General features: G+C 39.2%; 1 protein-coding gene across 10 annotated transcripts in view; it reads right to left on the reverse strand.

Moving 5' to 3' along the window:
• The window catches only part of Emsy (EMSY transcriptional repressor, BRCA2 interacting), an 86,449-nt gene that overhangs the window by 54,292 nt on the left and 5,082 nt on the right, over positions 1–27,075 (reverse strand). For 4 of the 10 annotated variants that reach the window (XM_045145253.1, XM_045145251.1, XM_004656253.2 and 1 more), the window contains exons 3-9: positions 23,067–23,166; positions 21,712–21,786; positions 20,200–20,241; positions 16,687–16,862; positions 14,282–14,434; positions 11,890–12,149; positions 1,246–1,522 (exon numbers count right to left, since the gene is read on the reverse strand). In XM_045145253.1, coding sequence (XP_045001188.1) covers positions 1,246–1,522; positions 11,890–12,149; positions 14,282–14,434; positions 16,687–16,862; positions 20,200–20,241; positions 21,712–21,786; positions 23,067–23,166 — 1,083 coding nt within the window. The remainder of the gene's footprint in view (positions 1–1,245; positions 1,523–11,889; positions 12,150–14,281; positions 14,435–16,686; positions 16,863–20,199; positions 20,242–21,711; positions 21,787–23,066; positions 23,167–27,075) is intronic. The other 6 variants (XM_004656257.2, XM_045145254.1, XM_004656255.2 and 3 more) reach the window with 5 other exon arrangements.

A 27,075-nucleotide genomic window follows, 5' to 3' on the forward strand; every position in this document is an offset into this window, starting at 1 on the left:
AAGCCCACAAAAAAAAAGGACAAACAATGAGATAAAAGATTTCTCTTACCAAGAAATAAAAAAAACAGTGGCAGCAGAACAAAAAGAATGTGGAATGAATTTAAAGACTAAGAAATAACCCATTCTCTGGTTACTGGAAGATAAGAGGTTTACTGGTAGAAAAGCAAAAAGTTAATTATGGCATCTATTAGGATAAATATGTAATCTTGAGGAAAAAGTAAGAAGAATTAAATATGAAGTGGTTAACTAAAAGTAAACTCTTGCCTGCCATTTATACACAAAGCACATTTCAACTATCACCTCTCTGTACTGCGAACACCAGGACTTATAAACACCAAATTAAAAATTAGGCCTTCTTGGGCTGGAGAGATGGCTTAGTGGCTAAGGTGCTTGCCTGCAAAGCCAAAGGATTCCAGTTCAATTCCCCAGGACCCATGTAAGCCAGATGCACAAGGGGGCGCACGCGTCTGGAGTTTGTTTGCAATGGCTGGAGGCCCTGGCGCACCCATTTTCTCTCTCTCTTTCTCCCTCCCAAATAAATAAATAAATAAAATATATATTTTTTAAATGATCCCTTCCAAGCATTAACTGTGTAACAGTGTATATGATGCTGAACTTTTGTTGTTGTTTTTTCAAGGCAGGGTTTCACTCTAGCCCAGACTGATCTGGAATTCACTACGTAGTCTCAGGCTGGCCTCGAACACACTGCAATCCTCCCACGTATGCCTTCCAGTGTGGGGATTAAAGGCATGCATGTATATACAAATATATGTATTTGCTTATATGTTTACAAATGGAAGGATGAAAGCTAATTAAAAGGAGGGAAAAAAAAAGATTAGCATCAGGGAAAGATAGAATGGGATGTAGGAAATCCTGACAAAAGATAACTTAAAGCTGCTCATGGTCATCCATGCCTTTAATCCCAGCATCAGAAGGCTGAAATAGGATGATCGCCATGAGTGTAAGGGCAACCTGGACTACAGACAGAGTTCCAAGTCAGCCTGCGCTAGAGTGAGACCCTGCCTCAAAACATTAAAGAAAGAAAAAAGAAAAAAGGAAAGAAGGAAAGGGTGGGAGTAGAAAGGAAAAAAGAGATAAAAGTGAGTAAACCACAAGTTTGACAGTCTCAAACTGAGGGAAGGCAAGGAAGGCATGATCACTGACCTCAAGACACAAAAATACACCTTGCTTTCTTCATAATTGCTACATACCAAGTACAGAACTACATGGCAGATTTCTACTCACCTTGTGCTACTGTTGACATGACCACAGATGGTGTGGAGGATACTACAGCTGTCACTGCGACTGTATTAGGGACAGGTGAAGGTGTAGAGTTGCTGCTGCCACTGCTGCTACTGCTGACCAGAGAGGACTGGGAGGCAGTTATGACGACGGGTGGCTTCTGAGTTGTGGAAGCAATGACGGATGTTGGTACAAGCTTAGTGACTGCTGCATAGTTATGGGATTTGGAGAGGATGTTGGGCACAAAGGTTGAACTTGGTGATGTGGTCACTATAATAACCTAAGGAAGGAGAAATACATTATTTTCATGTGCCTACTATGCTATCAATGTATTTAAAGTCATATACAATTAAATACTAAGTTTATGAAAAATGAAGATAATGTCAACAGAAAGGAATATACAACTAAAAACATGAATGTTTTCTATTACTGGCAATCATCAAAATTACTTAAAAACAACGGGTTTCACTAAAAATTTTAAAAGTCAATATTCAGTGTTGTGCAAGATGGGGCACTAGAAACATATCGATATACTGCTTAGGAAGTATCAATTGGCACAATCTGGTGAGAAAGTAATCTGGATATTCACTTAGTTAAGAATATTTATTGAACATCTACTATGTGCCAGGCATGTTTCTACATGCCAGGGATAAGAGAACAAGCCAAGTTCATACCTCCATGCTAATATTTTAGTAAAGGGGAGAATAATAAGATACAAAAAAGTAAGTTTACATCAGGTAGAAACAAATGGAAGAGACAATATAGCAGGGTAAAGAAATAAAGGATGATGACATTGTGGTATGATTTTTATAAAGTAGTCAATGAAAATCACCTCTCTGTGACATCTGAGCAGAAGTCAGAATGAGACAGGAGTATGAACCATGCTGCTTCCTAGAAGGGCATCCAATGTTACAGAGGATAGCAAACACAAAGGCACCAAGGCAAAAAGCAAGCTTGGTGCAGAGAAGAAATGTTAAAGACCTAGTAAGAAGGACTGGAACCGTAACGCAGAATGCAGCAGGGATACCTGTACAGGTAACAGAGGCCCAGACAGTGCACGACCATGCTATGAGGTGATAAGCAGCATTTTCTCTGTGGTCTTCTCCCCCAAAGCCCAGTCTACTCATGAGAAAAACATCAGAAAATGTCTAACTGTGGAGCATCTTACTAAAATACCCAGCCTGTCAAAGTCATCAACAAACAGGGAAATCTGAGAAACTTTTACACTAAGAAGAGACTGGAAAGAGACATGACAAGTACACACAATGTGGTATCATGGGCCAGATCCTGAAACAGAAAAGGACAATAAGGACAATCCAAGAAAATCTGAATGAGCCAATTAAGAAGCTCTTATAACAAACCAAGTAGAGATGATAGTGACCAAAGTGTCTGTACAAGTTGTGAAAAGTGAACAGATTTGATTACCTCTTAAAAGTAAAACTACAAGGATCTCCTCCTAATCTGTCTGACAGAGAATGGAGAAAAAAGAGAAGCAAGAGTGAGAAGTCAAGGTTTAGTCAGTTCGACTACAAAACTGTAGCTTATTTAGGGACAATGCATTTCTCACAGACAATACTGAGTAAAAAAGATCTAGGGCTGGAATTAACTTGATGCATTTAAAAGCGAAAAGAAAGGTAAAACGCATGTAAGGCAAGGAGGGTGGAAAGCAGGAGCCACACAAAGCACCTCGATTCCACATTAAGAATACTGGGAAGTTCTGCAAGGATTTTAAGCATAGAAACAACAAAATATAGTTTCTTCTAAATAAATAAATAAATAAATATATTATATATATATATATATATATATATTATTTATTTAATTATTTGAGAGAAGGAGGGTGGGAGAAACAGGCAGATAGAAAATGGTGTGCCAGTGCCTCTAGCTACTGCAAATGAACACCTTGTGCATCTGGCTTATGTGGGTATCGAGGAATTGAACCTGGGTCCTTAGGCTTTGCAGGCAAGTGTCTTAACCACTCAGCCATCTCTCCAGCCCCCAAAATATGATTTCTATTTAAAAGATAACTACAGAGCAGGGCATGGTGGCTCACACCTATAATCCCAGCTCTCAGGAGACCTCCTGAGAAGAAGGACCTCCTTGAGCTAGAGGACTGCCTGGTTTACAGAGTGCTTGGTCCGTCAGGCTAGAGCGAGAACCTGCCTCAAAAACAAACAAACAAACAAAGCCACTCTATGACCATGAAGTGAAAGACAAGAGGAGAAGCAGTGACAGCAGTTAAGAAACTACTACTGCAGACCAAGCAAGAAATGACAGGAACATCTAGGACTGGTCCTAGGAGTAGAAATCAACAGAAGGGACCAAATACAGTTCTGAGAAACAAAGAAAATAAAATTCGACAAAAGAAAATGACAAAGTTAGGAGAACAGAGTCAATAGCTCCTAGAGCTAACATATACTGACTGATCTAAATGTCTCCAAATCCCATGACACAGATAATATTATTATCCCTATTTTACAGTGGAGACCAAAAAAAAATGATTTATGCACTGGTGGTATCACAGTTTTATTTTGGGTGAGTATAAATGGTATACAGTGATACCCAAATTCTTCTTTCACTAAAATTACCTGTACCAACCTAGGACCAAAAAAGAAAACAAAACAAAACAAAAAAAGGAGCTGGGCATGGTTGAGCATGCCTTTAATCTCAGCACTTGGGAACTTGGGAGGCAGAGGTAGGAGGATCGCCATGACTTCAAGACCACCCTGAGACTACAGAGTGAAATCTAGGTCAGCCTAAGCTAGTGTGACACCCTATCTTGAGAAACTAAAAAAGAAAAAATGAGCTGGAGAAGGCTTAGTGGTTAAAGGTGCTCACTTGAAAGCATGGCAGCCTGAGTTTGATTCTCCAGTACCCATATAAAGCCAAATATAAAAGATGGTACATGCTTCTGGAGTTACGTTTGCAGGGGCAAGAGGCCCTGGCACACCCATTCTCTCTCTCTGTTTTAAAATTAATAAACAAAATATTTTTTAAAACTGCTCTGAAAATTCCAAACGGAGAACTTCTCCATTGTTATACTGGTTCTAAAGAAGGTCTAAAGTTGAATCAGTCAAAACTCACTGTCTTTATTCAGCATCTACATTTCAAAGATGCTTTAACTATTACATCATGTATTTTCAGTGTTATAAAGATTTAGAAGACAGGAGTATTTTCCCACTGCTGTAAGGAGTCTGCTTTTTAAGCAATTAAGAAAAACCCAAGTTTTGGCCAGCAGACATGTATACTGAAGTGGCCCCCATAATTATGTAGACAGGGTCAGCAAACACCTATATAGTATTAACAATCAAGAAACCATCATACAAGCTGGGTGTGGTGAAGCACACCTCTTTAATCCCAGCATTCTAGAGGCAGAGGCAGGAGGCTCACCATGAATTCAAGGCCACCCTGAGACCACATAGTGAATTCCAGGTCAGCCTGGACTAGAATGAGACTCTACCTCAAAAAAAAACAAAAGAAAAAAAGAAAAGAAACCATCATACAAACTGCAAAGAAGATCAATATGGTAACAGGACCACAAGCTTGAAAGTCACATGAACCTGCAATTAGATTGTCTAGCCTCTGCCACTTACAAATGGCAGGCCCCTTGGACAGGTTAAAAATACCTAGGTTCCATTTCTTTTTCTTCTGTAAAATAGGGATAACACCTACTTTGCTAAATCATTAGGATTTTGTACCATAAAGATTAGATGAGATAATCATGTGAAATATCTACTAGGCACATAGCATATGGTCAATATTCGATAGTTAATAAATAGTACTTACTGGCAGCATATTATTCCTATTTAATAATAATTCTTAGATATCAGTAATAGTAGTATAGATCAAATTAATCTGAAAACATACTTAAACAACTTTGTTGTTATTTCATTAAAAACATTGTCTTTATCTTTCCCCAAACTTTTAACACCCCTGAGAATACTACTATTATCACACCCAAGCTCATTAAGTAGCAATGGCAGTTGAATTTCACTTCTCTTGATTCTTAGTCAATAGCTTCCAAGAGTCATAATGCTGATAATGACTGCAATAAAGAAGGATTTAACAAGGTTTGGCAGGAAAAGTATGCCACAGTTAATTAACAATTTCTGTCACAGGAAAGGGAAAAGGGAAATGTTCAAACATGTGTCAAATATTTGACATTTCAGAACTAAAGAATGCAGATAGGCTTCTTATATTAAGATAACAAAACATCAGTAAAATAAATCTAGTCTTTAAAAGCATGTTTTAGGTTACAGACAGAAATGATAAAAACACAGTTTGAAATTCCAGTATACAAGATGCCTTCTGATCTGTAAAGGGGCTTTCCAAATTAGAGATCCTCCTTGCAGAAATCTAGTTATACTTTAAAGTTACTGATTACAACAGTGGAGACATAAATGGGTTTTAAAACCAACTGAACCAAACAATGTTTATTCAGGCCATAATTCAAATTACTGACCTTCTAGCACTCACAAAAACTCCTTAAGAGTGCTGGGACTTGCACCCTAAGGACAAAATGAAAAATATCAATCAAGCACATGAAAGCATAAAGCTGTATTCTGCTGCTCTGTTTATATCAGCGCTGCACCAATGTTGTTTTAAATGAAGGCAAAGTAACACACATGGAAATGAATCTGCCCTGAAAATGTAAAAGCTATCTGAATATGAATAAGGTCTAGAGTTCATAAATAACGATACCTAACGTAAAAAGCGCTTTATCTAAAATACTTGCTAAGATGGCTTACACACGACCTGTGAGAGATTCCAAGGTGAATGCAATAATGACAATAGCCTTGGAAAAAAATATTTTTAAAAAATCCAATTACTCAGAAAAAAATTTAAAAGAGAAAGAAAGAAGCATTTATCAGTTCTAACTATACTCCACTTGTCCAAGAAATTAAAAACCTAACAGCACTGAGTACAAATGAAGAAAGAGTACAGTTTTAAGTCTAGAAAACAGAAGAGACGCTCAACTGTTACTCGTAGAATAAAGATGCATTTATTCTTACTTTTCATCTTACTTTTAATTTAACTTGCCTTATTTATTCATTTTAGCACAGCAAGGTAAACCTGAACCTCTGACCTTAAATTTCATAGCATAGCTTATAACTGACTGGAAATAAGTGTGCCTTCTTAAACGTACCGTAAGTCTGACAAGCTCAACTATCCATTCACCCCTCAAAATCCAGAAAAAAAGAAAAAAGCAATGATTTAAAAAGTTCATAGACTTCACTTATAAGGGAACCTACAAATGTTATGTAGTCACCAAGGAAGATCAGAAAGATAAACTTATCACCTACTACATACTCACTATGTGTACGACATTATTTTCCTTCCCATTCAATCCTCCCTTTACACCAAAGAGTACTATTATTATCTTCATAAAGAAACTGGGTTTCAGCAGAGGGCAGGAGATGTATTCTCGGGGTGAAACACATGTCTAACACGCATGTGCAAGGCCCAGCTAGTATTGGAACTGAATCTACTTATTCATATATTGACTCATTCATTCACTATTAAGTCATTCAACAAATATTAATTAGCACCTACTGTGGGCCAAGCATTATTCTAAGCACTAGAGAATGCAGTGATGAACAGAACAGTTCAAAGCTATTTTCAGCAGCAGTTTATGGGAGAAAAAGAAAATGACAAATTTACAAAATAATGCCAACTACTTATAAATATAATGAAGAAAAATAAAATATAGAATGGAATTGGAAAAATATTAATGGAAGGTAGGTTCGCTATTAGCTATAGATTTACTAGACCTTCTCAGATACTAAAAATTTTAAGTACCTGAGAAGGGAGAATATTGATAAAATATGGCCCAACAATGAAGGCAGAAAAACATTATAGTAAAACTCCTGGGCTGGTGAAATGGCTTAGTGGTTAAAGCATTTGCCTGAGAAGCCTAAGTCTAGAAAACAGAAGAGACGCTCAACTGTTACTCGTAGAATAAAGATGCATTTATTCTTACTTTTGATTTCCCAGGATCCACAAAAGCCAGATGCATAAGGGGGCGCATGTATCTGGAGTTCATTTGCAGTGGCTAAAGGCCCTGGTGTGCCCATTCTCTCTTTCTATCTGCCCCCCCCATAAGTAAATTAATTAAATATTTTTTTAAAACTTTTAGCAATCTGAAGTACAGCAGGCTGGTGTCATAATGTAGTGCTAACTCAGAAAGCAGTAACTGTGGGCTAGGAATCTATTTCAGTGGTAGAGAACTTGCCCAGCACATGCAAGGCCATGGGTTCAATCCTCAGCAAAGGAAGGAAGGGAGGGAATGATGGAGGAAGAAAGGAAGGGGAAGAGAAGCAGTAAGTATATGCTAATGTAACATTCAGAGTGCTACTTAGAATCATCAAATAAAACAACAAAAAAAAAAAGCTTAAGCCAGGCATGGTGGCGCACGCCTTTAATCCCAGCACTCGGGAGGCAGAGGTAGGAGGATCGCCGTGAGTTCAAGGCCACTCTGAAACTCCATAGTGAATTCCAGGCCAGCCTGGGCTAGAGTGAGACCCTACCTTGAAAAACCAAAAAAAGAAAAGAAAAAATCGGCAGGCGTGATAGCACTCACCTTTAATAATCTCAGCACTTAGGAGGCAAAGGCAGGAGGATCACTGTGAGTTCAAGGCCAGCCAGAGACCACATAGTGAATAGTCTGGGCTAAAGTGAGACCATACCTCAAAAAACCAAAAAGAAAAAAGAAATTGCATTTAATATAACTTAAGAAGTCATCCAAAATAATTTCAACACAGTAAAGGATAGACTTTAGTGAACTAACATTATTAACTTATTGTTCAATTATCTGGAACAAACAGTTAATTATCAACAGTAACTAAAACACTGGTTTCCATTAAAACCCTGCCTAGAAAGCATGCTAACATTTTCTAAGTGCACAACTTCTTTAGCAGCCGATCTCATTTAGTCCTTGCAATAACCTCCTACGATTAGCATTTTTTCTTATCCCACAGTTGATGAAAAGGATTTAGAAACACTTCTTTGCCCAGGTCATCCTGAAGAGCTGGATTTCTAATCCAGGACAAAAATTCTTACTTGAGGCTTGGGTACGGCTCAGTGGTAGAGTCCTTGACTAGCAAGGTTGAGCCCCTGGATTCCATCCCCAGGACCACAAAAACAAGTTTCTTCCTTGATTTTAGTACTATCCTGACACCTATTCTATACCATAATCCCTTATCCTGAGATGGAAAGCGCATTATCCCTTCTAGTTATTAAGAAAATGATTTTTTATACATTATGGAATGTAAGTCCAAAAAACTCAAGGAGGCTCTTTAAATGAAAGTTATGATGATACTGAAGATTCAAAGGTGCAAAGATCATGAATCAAACAGAAAATTACCTCCATACCCTCCCCAAATCCTTCTAAAACAGAATGAACAGATTTGTGCCCCCTCACCACCACCACAGGCAGAGAGAAACACAAAGACAGACAGAAAGAGACAGAATGGGTGCCAGAGGCTCTAGGCGATGCAAACGGACTCCAGATGCATTATGCCACTTTGTGCGTCTGGCTTTACATGGGTACTGGGGATATCAAACCCAGGTGGTAAGGTTTAGCAGGCCAGAGCCTTAATCACTAAGCCATCTCTCCAGCCCCAGATTTGCTTTTTTAAGGGGAAAAGCTACATAAACTTGTAAAGTCAAAACCAGAATGTGGCTGGGCACAGAAGGACATGCCTAATCAACTAAGCAAGAGGCTGAGCAGGAGGATCATTTGAGTTTCGAAGTTAGATACCCTCCAGAGGGGCAGACTATAAAGTTCGAGAAACTGGCAAACACAAGTGTGATGGATCAAGCACAGTCAAGGAAGTGGGAACCGAAGCAGCAAACAGAAAAGCAAAAACCAAGAAACTTGTCTTAGCCTAGAAAGACACGGGAATTGTATGAAGAGAACCAAATACCTCTGTGGTATGGGCAAGTAAGGACTAAACAACAACAAAATCTGTTTAAGAAGGACTTAGGTCCCAGCTGTCCTTCCACACCCCTCAGGAATACAATGACACTGGGGATAGCTGAGATGGGCAAGTAAAATCAGTACAAGAATGCGGAGACCACATAGCCCTCTTCTTCCATTTACTTAAAACACTGGCAGCCAGGCTTATGCTACCCAAGAAAGGAGACTGAAGCTGGAGAGATGGCTTAGTAGCTAAGGCATTTGCCTGCAAAGCCAAAGGATCCCGGTTCGATTCTCCAGGACCCATGTAAGCCAGATGCACAAGGTGGAAGATTCTTCTCTCATGAATCTGACCAGTCCAGGAAAAACCTTAAAGAGACTGACAACTGAGAGAGGTTCAGGAGTGACGTGTTCCTTAACAGAACAGCCCGGTTAAGAATCCTCAAAAGTAGTTGTTAGTTACTTATTAGTTATCTTGTTAGTGTCCACTTTCATACCTTCCTTGACAGCCATTCAGGGAAATTCAAAATGAAAAACATAAAAATAGATTAAAAAAAACTGACAAGTAAAGCCGGGTGTGGTGGCGCACGCCTTTAATCCCAGCACTCGGGAGGCAGAGGTAGGAGGATTGGTGTGAGTTCGAGGCCACCCTGAGACTACAGAGTGAATTCCAGGTCAGCCTGGGATACAGTGAGACCTTACCTCAGAAAACAAAAACAAAAAACAAAAAACAACAAAAAAAAAACAAAAACAAAAACAAAAACTGACAGGTAAGAGAAAGAACATGAAAAAAAGACTTCAAAAAAAAAAAGGGGGAAAGCTGGACATAGAGCCCATGCTTTTAATCCCAGCCCATGGGAGGCTGGTGGAGGAAGACTGCCCTGACTTTAGGGATAGTCTGGGCTATACAGTGAGCTTCAGGTCAGCCTAGGCTAGAGTGAAAACAATTATGAATATAATCACATAAAATAATACATTAATAAAAAAAACAGGATACTACTTAAAAAAGAAACAGAACTTTCACAGAACAAGGAAGAATTCTTAGAAATTTTAAATATGATGGTTGCCAGGTGTACATGCTTGTAATCCCCAGCACTCAAGAAGCCGGGGCAGGAGACTGGGAGTTGAAGGGCAGCCTAGGCTACAAAGTAAAACAGTGAAGGATAACGTTGAGGAACACAGAAAAAAAAATGTACGCTTACTGGTGCTAGGATCTACTCTAACAATTTCACACATATTATCTAATCCTAAAACATATTGCTGGGCTGGAGAGATGGCCCAGTGGTTAAAGGCACTTGCTTACAAAGCCTAAGGACATTAATTGGATTTCCCAGTACCCACATAAAGTCAGATGCATAAAATGGTACATGCATCTAGACAGAGTTCATGTGCAGCGGCAAGATGCCCTAGCAAGCTCATTCTCATCCATCCCCCTGTTTGCAAATAAATAAATATTTTAAGCATTGTTTTATCTCTCCTTACAAAGAAAAACTATAGTCTAGAATTTAGTCTTCCCACAGGCTCACAGCTATTAAGTGGGGAAAGCTGGTATGCTGTGTGGATATGTGTGTGTGTGTGTGTGTGTGTGTGTGTGTGTGTGTGTGTGTGTTGGGGACACGTGGGGGGGGGGTGACACAAAGGAAAAATGGAAATGACAAAATGTAAGAAAATTAAAGGATAAATTCAGTTAATTCTGGTCCAAAAAAAAAAAAAATGGAGAAAAACCCAATAAATAACAACAACAAAAAAAAATATCTTCTGAAACTTGAAGGATATCAGTGTCCAAAACAAAGGGGATCTAAAGACACAATACAAGGAACATTAAATCCTTGAAATTGACAATAAAAATAGAAGGTAAAATTAAAATGGCATTTGGTTTCCCCAATATCATTCTGGTAATACTGGAAGCCAGAGCCAACAGAATAGTATTTTCAAAATCCCCAAGAAAAAATTACTCCAAACCTGAAACACTTGACCTGCTAAACCATTAGGGAAGCAAGAGGGCAAAATAAAGAAGCTCGCAATCTGCCTAAAAGACCACAAAAAAACCTACTTTCCATTCACTTCCATGCTGGGAGCCTACTAGCAAAAGAGTAAGATGAGAATGGTATTACACAGGAGATCCCAGAAACAGAGTAGAGAACAAGCCTAGAGAATCATCCAGAGTAACAGAAGACAGAGGGATCTAGTAACATGAAGTTGACATGATACCCGTGTCTTTTACACACATGGATGAGATTAGGAATAAACTCATGACAGCAAAGAATAAAAGAAAAGAAGACAGCAATTGTTCATTTAATCACATCCCTTCTTTCTCCTAAGAAAAAGTAAAGCCATACAGCCATAAAGGAAGAGGGGGGTGAAAATCTACACAAACAAATGGTATTTGAAAATTCCAGAATGAATGGTATCTAAATCTCTGTATACCAACTAACAAAATAATTGAAAAAGAAAAGGCTTTTCTAGGTGTGTTTTTTTTTTCAACTAGCATTATAATTATCAAACAGTTGAGAAATGCATCTGCTGGCCGTGTTGGCATAGGAGTCTCCTCTATATGAAGTGAAAAAACTGTACCAGTCTTAAAAGCTTTACATAACAATTACGTAAGAGATGTGAATATCTCCAGCATAACGTCACATGGTAAATACTCGGCACATGTGATATCGAAATCACACTGTCTGAATCAGCCAGACCAGAGCGGGCCCGCGGAGACTTCCTGTACCGCCTACCTTCTGCGTGCTTGTGTTTGTGGTCTGCGTGGATGGCTTGGTGAAGGTTATTTTCACAGGAGACATGTGCGGTGGTAAGGAGTTAGCAATGCTCTGCATGATGTTACTCATCTTGGGACTGCCGCTCACGGGCACAGTGATCGTCTTGGACACGGGGACCACGGCTTTTGGAACTTCCTTGAGGACAACGGGAGAAGAGCTGGAAGAGTTTGTTCGCCTTCTTTTCCGGGGCTTTTCGTCTTCATCTGAACAGCTGACACCTGAAAGACAAGGTCCATATTTCTATATTTAGGCCAAGCGAACACTGTCTCTAACGCTTTATCTTTAAAACAGTTGCCTCATGCCAGTCTGTCTTATCAGTTCTCCCTCAGAAAACTGTCTCCAAATAGCCTTCCTCTTTCCTTTAAAGTACTATTCCAATCGGGAGTGATCGCTTGTCTGGACTTTAGCAATAATCCCCTAGAAGATGCTCACACGTCTTTCCAGTTCTATTCTACACTCATCCATCCTATGTTATGAAGCTTCACATTTCAATATTCTGTTTAGAAGTCCTTAAGTTGGTCCAGGAGTGGTGGCACACACCTTTAATCCCAGCACTCAGGGGGCAGAGGTCGGAGGATCACTGTGAATTTGAGGCCAGCCTGAGACTACATAGGGAATTCCAGGCAGCTTGGGTTAGAGGAAGACCCTACCTCAAAAACTAAAAAAGAAAAAAAAAAAAATCCTTACATTATCTCCCTATAGGAAGAGGCACAAAATTACCTTGTTGCACCTAACACTGTGCCTCCCTATAACCTTAGCATACCAAAGAGCTCACTGTTTCCCAAAGCCACCTTAGCATATCCTGAGTCTCTAAATCATATAGTTCTGTGGGGAATACCACCCACCACCATTGACCTCTTTACCTTATAAGCCAACTCCTCAGTGAAGCTTTCCCTCACTCCTGTAAACTAAGTCACATTTCCTCTGAGCATAAGAATGTAAGTACTTTGTACCTCCCCTTCTGTACCATGTATAAGCCATGTGACTGTTTATCAGTACATCTCCCATTCCTAAGGAGATCTCAGAGAGGAATGACTGAGTTCAGTTGGCCTGTTTCTCTATCTGATAGTGTCTTGTATATACAAAGTTAGGTAAATGACTGACTGGTTACAACATGAATTAACACTGTCTGTGTGAATTCTGAGTATAAAGCAATATACTTCTTGTCACTCAAGACTACGTTATTTTGTGAAATAGTTTCTGTATGTATGAGATTCACTTTGAGTGTTCAAAAAATTACCAAAGTATAGGCCTCTAGAGTTATTTTTAAAGATCACCTTGGTTAAATCCATAGAAACCAAATATAAATTTAATTAAAAGTCCTTGATTCTTAACATCTTTCTGCCCTAAAACCTTGGGTATTTTTGTAGACTTTGTTAAAATCAAATGATAAGTATACATTGTAATGAACATAGAAAATCTCCACAGCAAACACATAAAAATTACACAGTATGACTCGAAGAATTGCAATAAAATAACTCCCTACACCTTCCATTTTTTTTTTCTCTAGGGGATTAACAATCATACAAGCCATCCTTATCTAAAACAGCAAGCTCTAGCTGTAAAATCTGCCAAGAAATCAAGTTTATAATGATAGAGAAAAATGAAAATCAAATACTAATGACCTCTAGTTGATATCAAAAGCAGAAAAATAGTATTAAAAAAATAAATTTAAAAGGACACCAATATAACAACAACAAAAAAAAATGAGCTGGACACCAAATCATTTTAAGAGCCAGCACTCGGGAGGCTGAGACACAAGGATCCAGTGTCACAGCAGCCCAGGCTACACGGTGAGATGCTGTTTCCAAAAATGGGGGGGGGGGGGGCTGCTTCAAAGGGTAGAATAAGGCGTTTACAAGTACAAATAAAAACTTATAAAAATCACAGTCAAGCAGAAATAGAAAAGGCAAGGCTCTAGAATCCTTCACTGAACGTAAGAGCTGAGTGATAATATGAAACGCTTTAAGAAAACACCACCAGGTCTAACAGGTCAGGAGTAACTACTGAAGAAGTCACATAAGCACACTCCTTCAATCCCCAGTCACACTTGTGTTCCATGGCCACCAAAAGAAGTGAAGGCTTGGAGGACAGCACTGTCCAAAGGCATATTCCCCACAGAAAACAGAACAAACACACAAACAAAAAAAAGGGGGGGCAGCATTTCTCAAACCCCAGAGATGACTAAAAAGCAATATATACCTAGTCGCATGCACAGAAAGGAATTCTGAAGACCCTTCAAAGCAGCCACCACTGTGGTGATTGACTTATTCCAGGAAGGTGGTCTAACCAGAGCCTATGCCACAGCAGTGAGCAAGATGGCCCTGGTAACACTGAGAGTAGCACTTACTTTTGACATAAACAGTGCTTCCACTTGGCAAGACAACTACATTGGAGGCAGGACTGGCAGGTCTTGGAGACTTAACCGTTGCTATGCTGCCACTTGGCACAGGGGTAGAGGTTGGGGTTGACGTGGTACTTGTGTAGGAATAGCAAACCACTACTAAAGGAACAATAAAAAAAGTTTGCTGTTAACTTTCACCAAAGCTGTCCAGACACACGGAAAATTATTTTTACTGCAGGCCAATTTTAATATTCTCATGTGATCAGAAACTAGAGGCCAGTACAAAGCACCATACCTATACATTAAAAGTTATTTATCATCTTCCTTGAAAATCATCACTTAAGTGGGTTTGCCCCAAGTATTTAACAGTTGATCTACAGGTAACTTTGCGAATGGAAAAGAATGGAGGTGCAAGGATGTTAAGTTTTAAATTATACCTAAAGCCGGGCGTGGGGGCGTGCGCCTTTAATCCCAGCACTCAGGAGGCAGAGGGAGGATGATCGCCGTGAGTTCTAGGTCACCCTGAGACTACATAGTGAATTCCAGGTCAGCCTAGGCTAGAGTGAGACCCTACCTTGAAAAACCCATATATATGCATGTGTCTGTCTGTCTGTATGTATGTATGTGTATGTATATGCGTGTGTGTGTGTATATATATATATATTTTATGTTTTACTTAAAATTTTTCATTAAAGGCAAGAATTGGACAACAGGAACATACTTGATTTCCTTTTTTAATATGAACAGAAGTACTAACAATGAAGAAATGTATATAAGTCTCTAACCATAGCAATTCCCAGAGAACCAAGCTGTGGTTCATTCACATAAACCAACTCACTAGCCATCTGCTAACCAAGTAGTACAACAAAAACTGAAATAATAACATCAAACTTCAACCTCTTTTATCACTCAATGCAAGGACACAGCTCATCATCAAGCACAGCTTTCCAGCTGCCATCTCCTGAGGACCAAGCACTGCACAAAACCTATGCATATGCATACATACATACCGTCACCAATTCTCACAGCACCACATGCTCCTTAAAGGAGAGGAACTCAAGGCCTACAGATGTTAAGACTTGCTAAAGGTCACCACGTTAGGACATGGCACATTGAAATTTAAACACTGACTTTACTATTGGAAACACAACTTTCTTCCCATTCTGCGGGACCTGGAGGGTGGAAAAGGTAAGAGCGGGAAGAGAGGAAAGATGCCTCTGACAATGAGGAAAACAGAAACCAAGTACAGGCTAAGTTTACAAGCTGAGAATGGCCTCCCTGAAAATACAGCTTCCTCTGGCATAAAGCAGTCCAGCATTAAGTGGAAGTATCTTATTCTGCTCAGAGCCCACCGCTAAGCAAAGCAATTCCTCGGAATAATCTGACAAATGCATTGTTTTCAGGGTTGCTGTCGTGCAAAACCAACTATGCTACTGGACTTATTATGCTCTTAGACTTAGCATTACTCATGGTGGCCTACAGAGAATTCAAGGATTTTTAAAGCATGTGTCACCTATTAGATTAAATATCCCTAAGAAAGCCTTCAGGTCACGGATTAGCACATTGGCTAGAACAGAGAGGGTGCACGTACCATTAGTTTCAGAAGATACAGAGTATTATTTTTTAAACCTGTCAGTTCAGCATCTTTTATCCACCAGTGAAATAATTTCTATTACCTTTATTTATTCTCCAATGTCATCAAGTCCTTCCATTCACTTATTAAAAAAAAAAATTCACGTGTGTGTGTGTGTGTGTGTGTGTGTGTGTGTGTGTGTGTGTGTGTAGGGAGGCACATGCATGCCACTGTAGGCATGGGGAGGTCAAAAGAATTGTCTGGGCTCTCCTTCCTTGACACAGGGTCTGTGGCCATTTCAAACAGGTGAGTCTGGCCTGAAGCAGCTTTACATAAGTATTGGGAAACTGAACCTGGGCCAGCAGGCTTTACAAGCAAGTGCCTTTAACCACTGAACCATCTCCAAAGCCCTTCCATTCACTTCTACCACGATGCATTCACAGGGTATAGTGGCTCAGGCCTATAATCCAAGCACTAGGGAGGCTAAGCCGATCAGTCTGGGATACATACTGAATTCCAGTCCAGCACAGGCTAACGTATGAGATCCTATCTCAAAGCAACTCCGAACAAAACCAAACAGAAGATACACTAATGTAGAAAATTCGTTCAAAAAAGGCTTTTTGTAATATTACGATTAACATAATTTGCACTTTGAACTAAAGAAAGATTTAAGTTTGGCTGAGACTAAAAACCTAGCAGTTTCTAGTTTCAGAGGTAGAATTATTCACTATGTTTCATGACCAGTAAATACTAGACTAAAAATAGATAAAGAAATAAAATAACTTCCTTTAAAAGTTCTGGGAAAAGTAATCTCTAACACAAATAACTTTCCACTTACCTTCTTTGCTTCCGGTCTCTGCAGGCACTGGAAGGGCTGCATTGTGTTGGATGGCTGCATTGGCCACAGCATTCGCTGTTACAGTGAAGGCCGTTTGGGGAACTAGCCGGGGCATCAGTGGTACCAATCGACGACCTTCAATGGACCATTCTGAAGAGCTATTAGGTCCAGACATACTAAACAAAAGAGAAAATGCTGCTACAAGGGTTCTTACTTGCTGAAAATGAGTCAACAAATACAACTTGTAAGTTATAAAAAAGTACCCTGAATGAAAAGGAGAGATTTTCTTTTAAGCAAGCAAGATCAAAATGACAAATATTTAAAATTCAAGGAATGCCACACACTATGGTTCGTATACATTCTATTCTATAACCTAATCTTAAAATGAACACAACTGAAACTATAGAATTTTTTCCTATGCCTTATGAATAAATACTGGTTTTAGTTTCAGTAAACTGGGTTTTACTAGTGAAAACAAATGTTTCTACTAAGTTTTAAAACATATGAGATTTTCCTTAACAATTAAGAAGGGAATTCAATGAGCTTCTGCAAACTGATGTAACTGCCTGCATGGTCAGAGGTTCTAAAGGCTTTCAAACAGGAGCAAACGAGGCAGTAAACGAGAGTGATTGGATAGTAAAGGACAGAAAAGAGCTGTACATCCGATAGCAGGTGTCACTGGCAATGTTTGGTTTCAAATTTTATATTACCCTTCCTGTTTAATAAAAATAGGTTAGACTTAAGGATGTTAAGAGACCTCTACCGCTACTTCTTTTGTATTTGTTTGGAGAATGCTTCACTGTGAGTTGGATTTGAGGCAACTAGACATCTCTCTAAGCAGACACCACCCACTCGGTTTCTTGACCAAAATTTCTTGAGCAAGTTTAATCCCAGGAAGCAGACCAGAGGTTGAAATATCAAATCAGTGGTCACAACTCCCACTCGGCTCCATGGAAGACTCTGACTAATGATTAGTGTCAAAGCTTAAAATTAACCTAGAAACAATTTCTTCACTGTATCAGAAATATTTCTGCACTTTTTGTAAAACCCTAGATTCTACAATCCATCCTAGAGTTTAATCTGTACATCCAATGGTTCTTCAGATTAAAACAACACCATAAAGGCCCGGGTCAGTGGGCAGTAGAATATGACAGTAATGATGGTACTGATAGTGGTGGGAATGATGTAGCTAAATTCAACTGAAGACATATTACATGTCAGGTATTGTTCTAAATACCCTGTGTATGTTAATTCAGTTCTCTCAACAAGCCTATCAGTCGATAACTTATTAAATCTCCACTTTACACTTGGAAAACCTGAGTCACAGAGAAGTCAAACTTCAACACACACACACACGCTACAAAAATTACTTGCCACATCATAAATCAAAGAATAAAGTTTTTCAAATGGGTTTTGATTTGTTTCCTTTTTTGAGTCTAGCCCTAGCTGACCTGGAGCTCACTCTATAGCCCCAGGCAAGCCTTGTGCTCACGGGATCCTACCTCAGCCTATGATTAAAAGCCTTTGGCACCACGTGGAGCTCAAATAGTTTATGCCTACCTTTTGCTTTTGTTTAATACCAATTTGCACAATTGCCTACTTTCTACCAACTTTCACTGAATGGAATAAATTACAACTTTAAAAGGCTTTAAGTTCAGGGCAGAATGGAGTGATTACAAGCCAATGAATCTAGTTGCTATTGTGAGAAATATATAATCTCTCAATAGTTTAACACAGTCCTGCCTAAGACAAATGAAAGCGGAGTTCCTGAGACCCCAGTAACCTCACAAGTGGATTACATATGCTCTATGTTAACACTAATTCAGAAGCAATGAATGGTAGGGGCAAGAAAAATGAACAGGAGACGCCTATATCTAATTGCTGAAGGAAAAAATTCTAAGAGCTACTCAGTATTTTGGGGGTGGGCTCCTACTCTGCTTTCACTTGACTATATCACTGACAAACATACTTAGTGTGAGTTTTCCACACAAGTGATAGCTACACTTACCTGGTGCATTGTTTAAATGATTGCAGAAATTATGGAAGATTAATAACATGAAGCACATGAACACTGCTACTAAGAAGACAACGCTTGCAGTGCTGAGAGACACAACTGCAACTTTAGAACGATCATGAATCTTCCAAATTTCCACTCATGCAAGCATGCTCAAATTTGAAATAAATGAGAATTGTCTGTTAGAATTAGATCAAAAGTTCCTATGTGTTTAGTAATGAGGGTGTAAATATGCACTAGTTTGCACAAGTCATCTAACATGAATTTACAAACCAAGTTGGTATGGACTCAGTAGAGCAAAGTCAGATGGGCACGTTCTGGTCCCTATTCTGAAAAGTCTAATATGACACTGATTAAACTTTGCTGGCCCTCACATCCTTCAGTGCGCAGAGTAACAGGAAGAAATCTGCGTCCTCACACAGAGACACACTATACTGGGAATGACTGACAGGCGGTGGGACGGTTAAGAGCAGAAATTCCAGACTGCCATTTTATTCTAACTCTACAGTGTGGACAAAGTGGCCCAATTAAAATATATGAAGCATTAATACTTATAATTAAGAACTGAGTTGCAGTATCAAATTTAGTAAGTGGCCTGAAACTACACAACACAGGTCACGCTTCAGGCCACAAGCAGGCTCCTCTTTGAAGCCAGACACCCTACTCCTTTTGTTCCCCTTCTTTTGTGCTCAGCCCTGCAGCTTTCAACCACATTCCTTCTGGACTAAACTGCAGTTTTGAGTGGGGGAGGGAGGGAGGGAGAGAGGGAAGAGGAGAAAGGGAATGCAGTCAATTAGATGCATTCCTCTGGTTGTTTTTTTTAGACTCAGAGTAGGAAACCTTCCTGTAAGTAATCTCTGGGACTGGGCTGTGTTGTTATTTCAGAGGGAAAGAGGGCAGTCACCAAGCCTTTCTACCCTTGGGCTCAACAAATAAAGCATCCAGTCACACTAAAACCACGATATATAATATTAAAACAGGAGTACAGAAAGACCTAGGACACTTAATATTATACACTGAAGTAGACCCTTCAAAAAATGAAATTCATTTATTAAAGAAATCAGTAAGGAGAGAGGAAAAAAAAAAAAAGAAGAAACACAGGCAGATAAAAGCCGACTCTCAATTATCCATGCTAATGGAGAGAGGAGGGAAAGGGAGAGGCCAAACAGATTTTTTTTAAAAAATCCATGCATTATCCAAAAAATATTTTGGCAAATACTAGTAAATTCTTCCACCAAATCTTTGCCAGGACAAGTAATAAAATAAGTAATGAACATTTTCACCTCCTCTCCCTTCCCACCCTCTGACTAGAGGAATGCCCAAGCAGCCAGGTAGCTAAAGGGTGGTCAGTGTTAGGAAGGGAAAAAAGGAAAAAGGAGGAGAAGCAAGGGGCCATGGTTAATTTGTAAACGGAATAATGTGCCCCTGAATAATTGAGAGCTTCAATTTGGAAATAAATACAAGAAAAAGCCTGAAATAATAATAACCTATTTGCATACCTGTAACTTGGTCTGTCACCCAAATATAAGGATAAATTCATTCTTTAAAGGGGAAAAAAGGAAAAGGAGACTAAATAAATGTTATCCTTTAAGTATGACACTGATGCATCAACTTATAACTTGTTGCCCCACAATACTCTTTGAATGCTTCTGAGATATTACTTTGGTTGCTAAATTCACTACTTTATTATCTAGCATATAAATTTCCTATTACCAATTGTCAGATTAGAATCTGGACTGTTATTTTTAAAGCATCCCAATTCAAAAGCATGAAGCAAATTAAGGAGGGACACATTAATATTTCAATGTGTCAACCATGGGAGCCTGACAACTAAATACTAGACGTCTCCAAAGGAAATTTTTCAAAATTCTACAATACATACCTACCACTGAGGAATTTCAAAATTCTAGCATAAACAGCAAAACTTTCAAACTACACTGTTAAGAAGGCAATACCCCATTTTGTGTGTTATATCAAATGAGGGACAGTGAAACCCATTACGAAGCTAATGGATCTCTGGGGTTAATTCAAATTCTGTCAAATGCTCTGAATACACAGTTAAGGTTATTATATTGTGAAAATGCAATGATTTTTTCCCCTTAGTTTTATTTCCTATAAAGCACACAAGTTAAGACAAATGGGCTATACTGTAATATTTTATGGACTCTTTCTTTCTTTCTTTTTTTCTCGAGATAGGGTTTCACTCTAGTCCACGCTGACCTAGAATTCACTATGTAATCTCAGGGTGGCCTTGAACTCATGGTGATCCTCCTACCTCTGCCTCCCTCCCGAGTGCTGGGATTAAAGGTGTGCGCCACCACGCCCAGCTCCTTATGAACTATTTCTATATCACTCAAAGAACAAGTTCTGGGCCTGTTCATTCTTTAGTAGGCACTGTCTCCATACATACTCAGTGAATGCTTGATCCTGCTCTCAATCCTCTATCACCCTCTGCCCCATCTGTTAATTAAGATGACCTGAACACAATTTGAGAAAAATTTCTCTTCATTTTGTTGGCTTTTAAAAGTAAATTAAGATATACTGCCATCTCTTAAAAGCAGCACACACACTCTATGATCTTTTTCTGAATCTCAAAATACATGAATTAGAGCCATATAAAAACTATAAAACCTATTTGTAAAGCAAAATACATGTCAGATACCATCACAAAGAACCTCTAAGGGGCTTTCAAGCTGACCATACTACTTTGTTATTGAGCTGTGTTTCAACAAAGTGAAGTATTTGCTAAGCTATGGTGGTCTTTAGTTGTAAAAGGTTACGGGTTTGACCTGAGTACTTTAAGCATCCCTAACCAAAAAAAAAAAAAAAAAAAAAAAAAAAAAAAAACCCATAATCAAGTGAATAAACAGTTAACACTATGGTCAGGATCCCTGAGTAGAGAGGTCTACTCACTAGAAGACTGAGGAACCTGCTACACAATAGGAAGGTTGTTTCAAAGCTATGTTACACTACATCATTAAAAGATCGGGGGTGTATGACTAATGGCTTACTTATGTGCAATTGTTGTTAACCGTTCATCGTTTACTGCTCTCCGAACTTCAGCACGGTGGCGTTCTGTTGAGATGCTATGAAAAAAAATAGCCATTATAGAACTCTGCCAAGCAGGCAGCTCCTTTCTATATTTTTTATTAATGTTTAAGTCACCATTTTGTTGGGGTGGAGGTTGCCTAATGTATATCTTAAAATGTTTCAAAGTCTTAGAAAAGGATTCATACAGATTCTGTGTAAGGTCAGGATCAGTTGTAAATCACAGGGAAACAAATTCAAAGTGATATGAAGATTTTACTTCCAAATCTCTGGAATGGAAGGTCACAGACAAGGGAAGCAGAGCTTCCTATGACCTCCAAAATCTTGACTACTGAGAAGAGGATTTGGGCACTTAGAAGAGAACCTTCTGATATCTTTACAAAAGCTTAAGAATCGAATAATTTTATGTTAAAGGAATATAATAAAAGAAATGAGTGGTACAGTATCTGTTTCCTGTGGCTATATGCAATGAAACTTGACACCATGGTATTTAACCTTTCATTACTCAACACTTCAGCTAGAGATTTACATTGTATTACCAGTGGTAAATGTGCTGATATTGGTCCTGTGATTTTATCAATCAGAGATAAAGTTATTACTCATCATTTTTAAAGACCCTACCCATTCTATTCATAAATACTCAATAAAATGAAGATAACTTTTTCTATTATATACTTTTAATTCTTAAGGGACTAAAAATCAAAAACCTACGAGGAATCATAAATAACAAACAATATGAGCAAAAGTTTTGCTCAATAAATTGTTAATAACGGAAAGCCTCTTACACATCTTTACCTTTAAAACAGGGCAAAATGGCTTTAAATGTAGAAATCACACAAGTTAAAGTAGAACATTTTCTGAGGAAGTTTAAGAATAAGACTGGATCATGACAAAGTACCAAGGAATCCCTTCCCCAAGAATTCTTTGTTGGGTTCAAATGTCACTAACACTGCTGCTGGAGAGAAACGATGTTTAAGGGTAGATTACATAATCAGAACCCACTCATCTGTTGAGGGATCTTCCCTGTATCCCTCTCGTCCCTCCGACAAATGCCACTCTGGATCTTGATACCCAGTTGCTGCCAGCTCATCTTTCGTTCCTCCCATTTGCAGATACCCAAAAAGACCTGCCTTAAACCCTCTGACTGTATCGTAGAATAAAGGATAAGTTGTACAAGTGCAGCAGACCACCAGGGGACAGGATCTCTAAGCGCCGATATACCTAACACCTCTGATCTTCAAGTTGAGAGTGAAAAGTTATACATGCCCTCAAAAATGAGATTTCTAGTCACTTCTACCAAACTTTTATAACACATTACCTAAGAACTTTTGAGAGTTCTCCAAGAAGATCTTTCTTTTCCTTGGTAAGATCCCCCTGTGCCCGAAGTGCACTGATAACTCCAGCATATGCCTCCAATTCTAGAAGAAGAAAATTATTCAATCAAGATAAGCCTTTAATACTGCAGGTATGCAGTTCAACTTATGGGCAAGAAACCTAAAATCAGTCAAATACAAATTTTAAAAATCTTTTCTAAAATTGCATCTAATAAAAAGATTTAAATGTGGACCTTCTAAATTATATTTTATTCCAATATCTTACCAAAGTCATGTATATAAAATACTTAGGGGATGCACAGATGGCAGCGATTAAGAGCGCTTGCCTCTTGAGTATGAGAGCCTGCGCCCACCTGAGTTGAACTCCCCAGAACCCACATAAAAAGCTAGCTGTAGCCAGACATGTCTTTAGTCCCAGTCTGCAGGGGGGGCAGAAACCAGAAAATCACTGGGGCTGGCAGAGAAAATGGCAGCTCCAGGTTGAGGTAGAGGCCCCCAATCTCACGGAAGTACAAGAAAGAGCAATACAGAAGGGACGGGAAGCTCTCCTCTGGCCTCCACCTGCATTTGCATATACACATGCGTATAGCACACGTAATACACCACACTACACATGCTCTACAAAAACACACACACAAATGTATAAGGAGGAAAATACAACATTAGACACCTTGTCTAGTACATTATTGCTAAAGAACATTCAACTCTAATGCTATCAATGGGTGGAAATAGGCTCCAAATGATATAAAACAGGTAAGAAAAGTTTTTAGCATTATTGAAAGGTACCTTTGCTGATCAACCCTTAAGTCTACCTAAGAATTCATACTATAATCCACTTCCCTCATGGGGGGTGACAATACTGTGTTGTACAACAGAAAAAGAACAGGAACAAAAAATTCTGGCACCCCACTATTTCTTACTAGTTGTGTGATATTGGCCAAGTTGTCATTCATCTCTCATCCTGTCTCTAAATATACAGATGAAAGCAAAACTCCTCAAAGACTCCTAAATAAAAGATAGGCACTACTCAGTATAGTCCATCATGGCCTTTGTGTAGTTCCCTCTCACAGCAACTCTAGGCATGGCCCTACTTTTAGCCAATGAAGTAATCACCAAATGGGACGCACACAGATACCCGTTCAGCGCTCATACACGTGGCCTTGCTCTCTTGGAACCCTGGTACCAGCGCCCACACTGTGACCAGGCTCAGTAGGAAAAAACACATCAAGAGAGGCTCTCAGACACCTCGGCTGCATCTGTCCCCAGCTAAGCTACCAGCTGTGTTTGAGCCCGAACTCAAGACAATGCAAGCAACCCACAGAATGGAAATAATAAAGAGCTGTTTTAAGCTACTAACACCATGAAGCAGATATTTCTGAGCACAACAATAAATGTTTACATCACAGCTATCATCATCCTCAACTTGCTCTTAAGTATTTATATTTGCCAATGTCTGACACACTCAGTAAGTGTGAGCAAAATAACGAATAGATGCATGTCTGCAGACTAGTCACTGACCCAATAAAAAACCAAGTGTCATTCTGTACACACTATTCGCAATTCTGGCTGTCGAAAGGAAGCTTGCTATAGAAGAAAAGGATGACTACATTGAGCAGAAATACCCAGTATAGCTAAAAACCCTAAGTGTGAGCACTGCATATTCAGTCCATACTGTGTGGACACTATGTGGACAAGGCATATAGTTTCTCTTCAAGGACAAAGCTCTATTGTTAAGTAGCGAAATGAATACTTAGTTCTGAAAAAATACATGTCAGCTTTTGTCTAACCCAGAATATGGTACAGAAAGGCACGACGGGAAACAAGTAAGAATTCACCACACTCCAAAGCACGCCTCCATTAAAATGTGTATGAAATATTTTATTTAACAAATCAGCTGGAAATGGTGGTGCATGCCTTTAATCTCAGCACTTGGGAGTCAGAGGTAGGAGAATCATGGAGAGTTTGAGGTCACCCTGAGAATACATAGTGAATGCCAGGTCAGCCTGAGCTAGAATGAAACCTTACCTCAAAACAAGAAAAGAAAAAAAAAAAAAAAAAAAAAAAACAGAAAGAAAAACAAATCAATGTTGACCCCTACTACAAGGCCTATGTTCACCGTATAATGCAACTACAGTGAAACAAGTCATCTGGCAACTATGACACAGTTAACATGTAATAAGGAGCAACATATCATCTGGTTAGGAAATAGAAGCTTTTATCAGAAACTGCGTACCACATAGGGAACAAGAACATGTGCAAAAGGAATGGAGAGTAACAAAACAGATAATGTACTTCATTGAACTTCAGTAACTTCCAGTAACAGTAACTACACTTGAGAGTCTTACACTAAGGGAAGTAAAAATGTCTTTACTTAGACAGTCACTAATTCAAGTCAAACTAACAATATTATTGCTACAAAGTACCAGAGAAAATACTTGTGAGTATAAAACAAAGTCCCTATCCTCAAGATGATTAAAATCTAAAAAGGAGCAAATATATGTGTGTGTCTGTGCATGCGCACAGACACACAGACACACACACACATTAAAACTGTTAGGAAGGTTTTATTTCAAACACATGCAAGGAATCACAGAAAGAAAAAAATGGAGAAACGTAGCTTGTGTCCTCTTAAAAAAAAAAAAAAAAATTCCATTGGCCTGGCATGGTGGCGATCCCAGCTCTTGGGAGGCAGAGGTAGGAGGATCACCATGAGTTTGAGGCCAGCCTTACAATATATAATGCATTCAGGGTCAGCCTGGGCTAGTGTGAAACCCTACCTTAAAACAACAACAACAAAATCCTCTAATACCAGCCGCAAGTTTTCTCTTTTTAAAAATATTTTATTTTTATTTCTGTATTTGAGAGAGAAAAATAGGCAGCAAGAGATAGAGAGGGGTTGGAGAGATGGCTTAGCGGTTAAGCGCTTGCCTGTGAAGCCTAAGGACCCTTGTTTGAGGCTCGATTCTCCAGGACCCATGTTAGCCAGATGCACAAGGGGGCACATGCATCTGGAGTTCGTTTGCAGTGGCTGGAGGCCCTGGCGTGCCCATTCTCTCTCCCTCTCTCTATCTGCTTCTTTCTCTCTCTGCCTGTCACTCTCAAAGAAATAAATGAAAAATTTAAAAAAAAAAAGAGAGAGATAGAGAGAATGGGCTCTCCAGAGCTTCCAGCCACTGCAAACTCCAGATACATGTGCCACCTTGTGCATCTGGCTTACATGGGTCCTGGAGAACTGAACAAAGGTCCTTTGGCTTTGCAGGCAAGCGCCTTAACTACTAAGCAGTCTCTCTAGGCCCCAGCCTGAAGTTTTTATTGCTAGGACTCAGTTATTGATTTTGGTAGTAATGACAGAAGAAAAGGGGTAAGGTTTTGTATTTTGCAAAAGGTTTAAGAATGGGGTGGCTGGGGAAAGAGCTCACTGGTTAAAGACTCTTACTTGCAAAGCCTGCCAACCCAGGTTTGATTCCCCAGTACCCAGGTAAGGCCATGGCCACACAGGCCTGCAATCTCATAATCTCAGTCCTATACCAGTGGAGACAGTAGAAGCCCTGAGGCTTGCTATCAACCAACCAGTCTGACAAAAAAAAATGGCTGCTCCAAATTCAGTGACTCAGTCTCAAGAAAAAACAGAAAAGTAATAGAGAACACCCAACGTTCTCTGATGTCCACACACATATGCAAGGGTACATACAGTTGCATATACATGTTCATACATAAAAGTATGTGTGCATGCACAAAAAAAAAAAAAAAAGTATGGCAATGCCATACTAAACAAATGGAGAGCCAGGTGTGGTGGCATATGCCTTTAATCCCAGCACTCGGGAAGCAGAGGTAGGTGGATGGCAGTGAGTTCGAAGCCACCCTGAGACTATAGTAAATTCCAGGTCAGCCTGGGCTAGAGCAAGACCCTACCTTGAAAACACAAACAAAGGAAAAACAAAAGCAAAGAAAAAAATGGAGAAATAAGAGGAGTAGCTTGGAGAAAAAGAAAAG

The sequence above is a fragment of the Jaculus jaculus genome, chromosome 3 (assembly GCF_020740685.1).
Source record: "Jaculus jaculus isolate mJacJac1 chromosome 3, mJacJac1.mat.Y.cur, whole genome shotgun sequence".
Lineage (NCBI taxonomy): Eukaryota > Metazoa > Chordata > Mammalia > Rodentia > Dipodidae > Jaculus > Jaculus jaculus.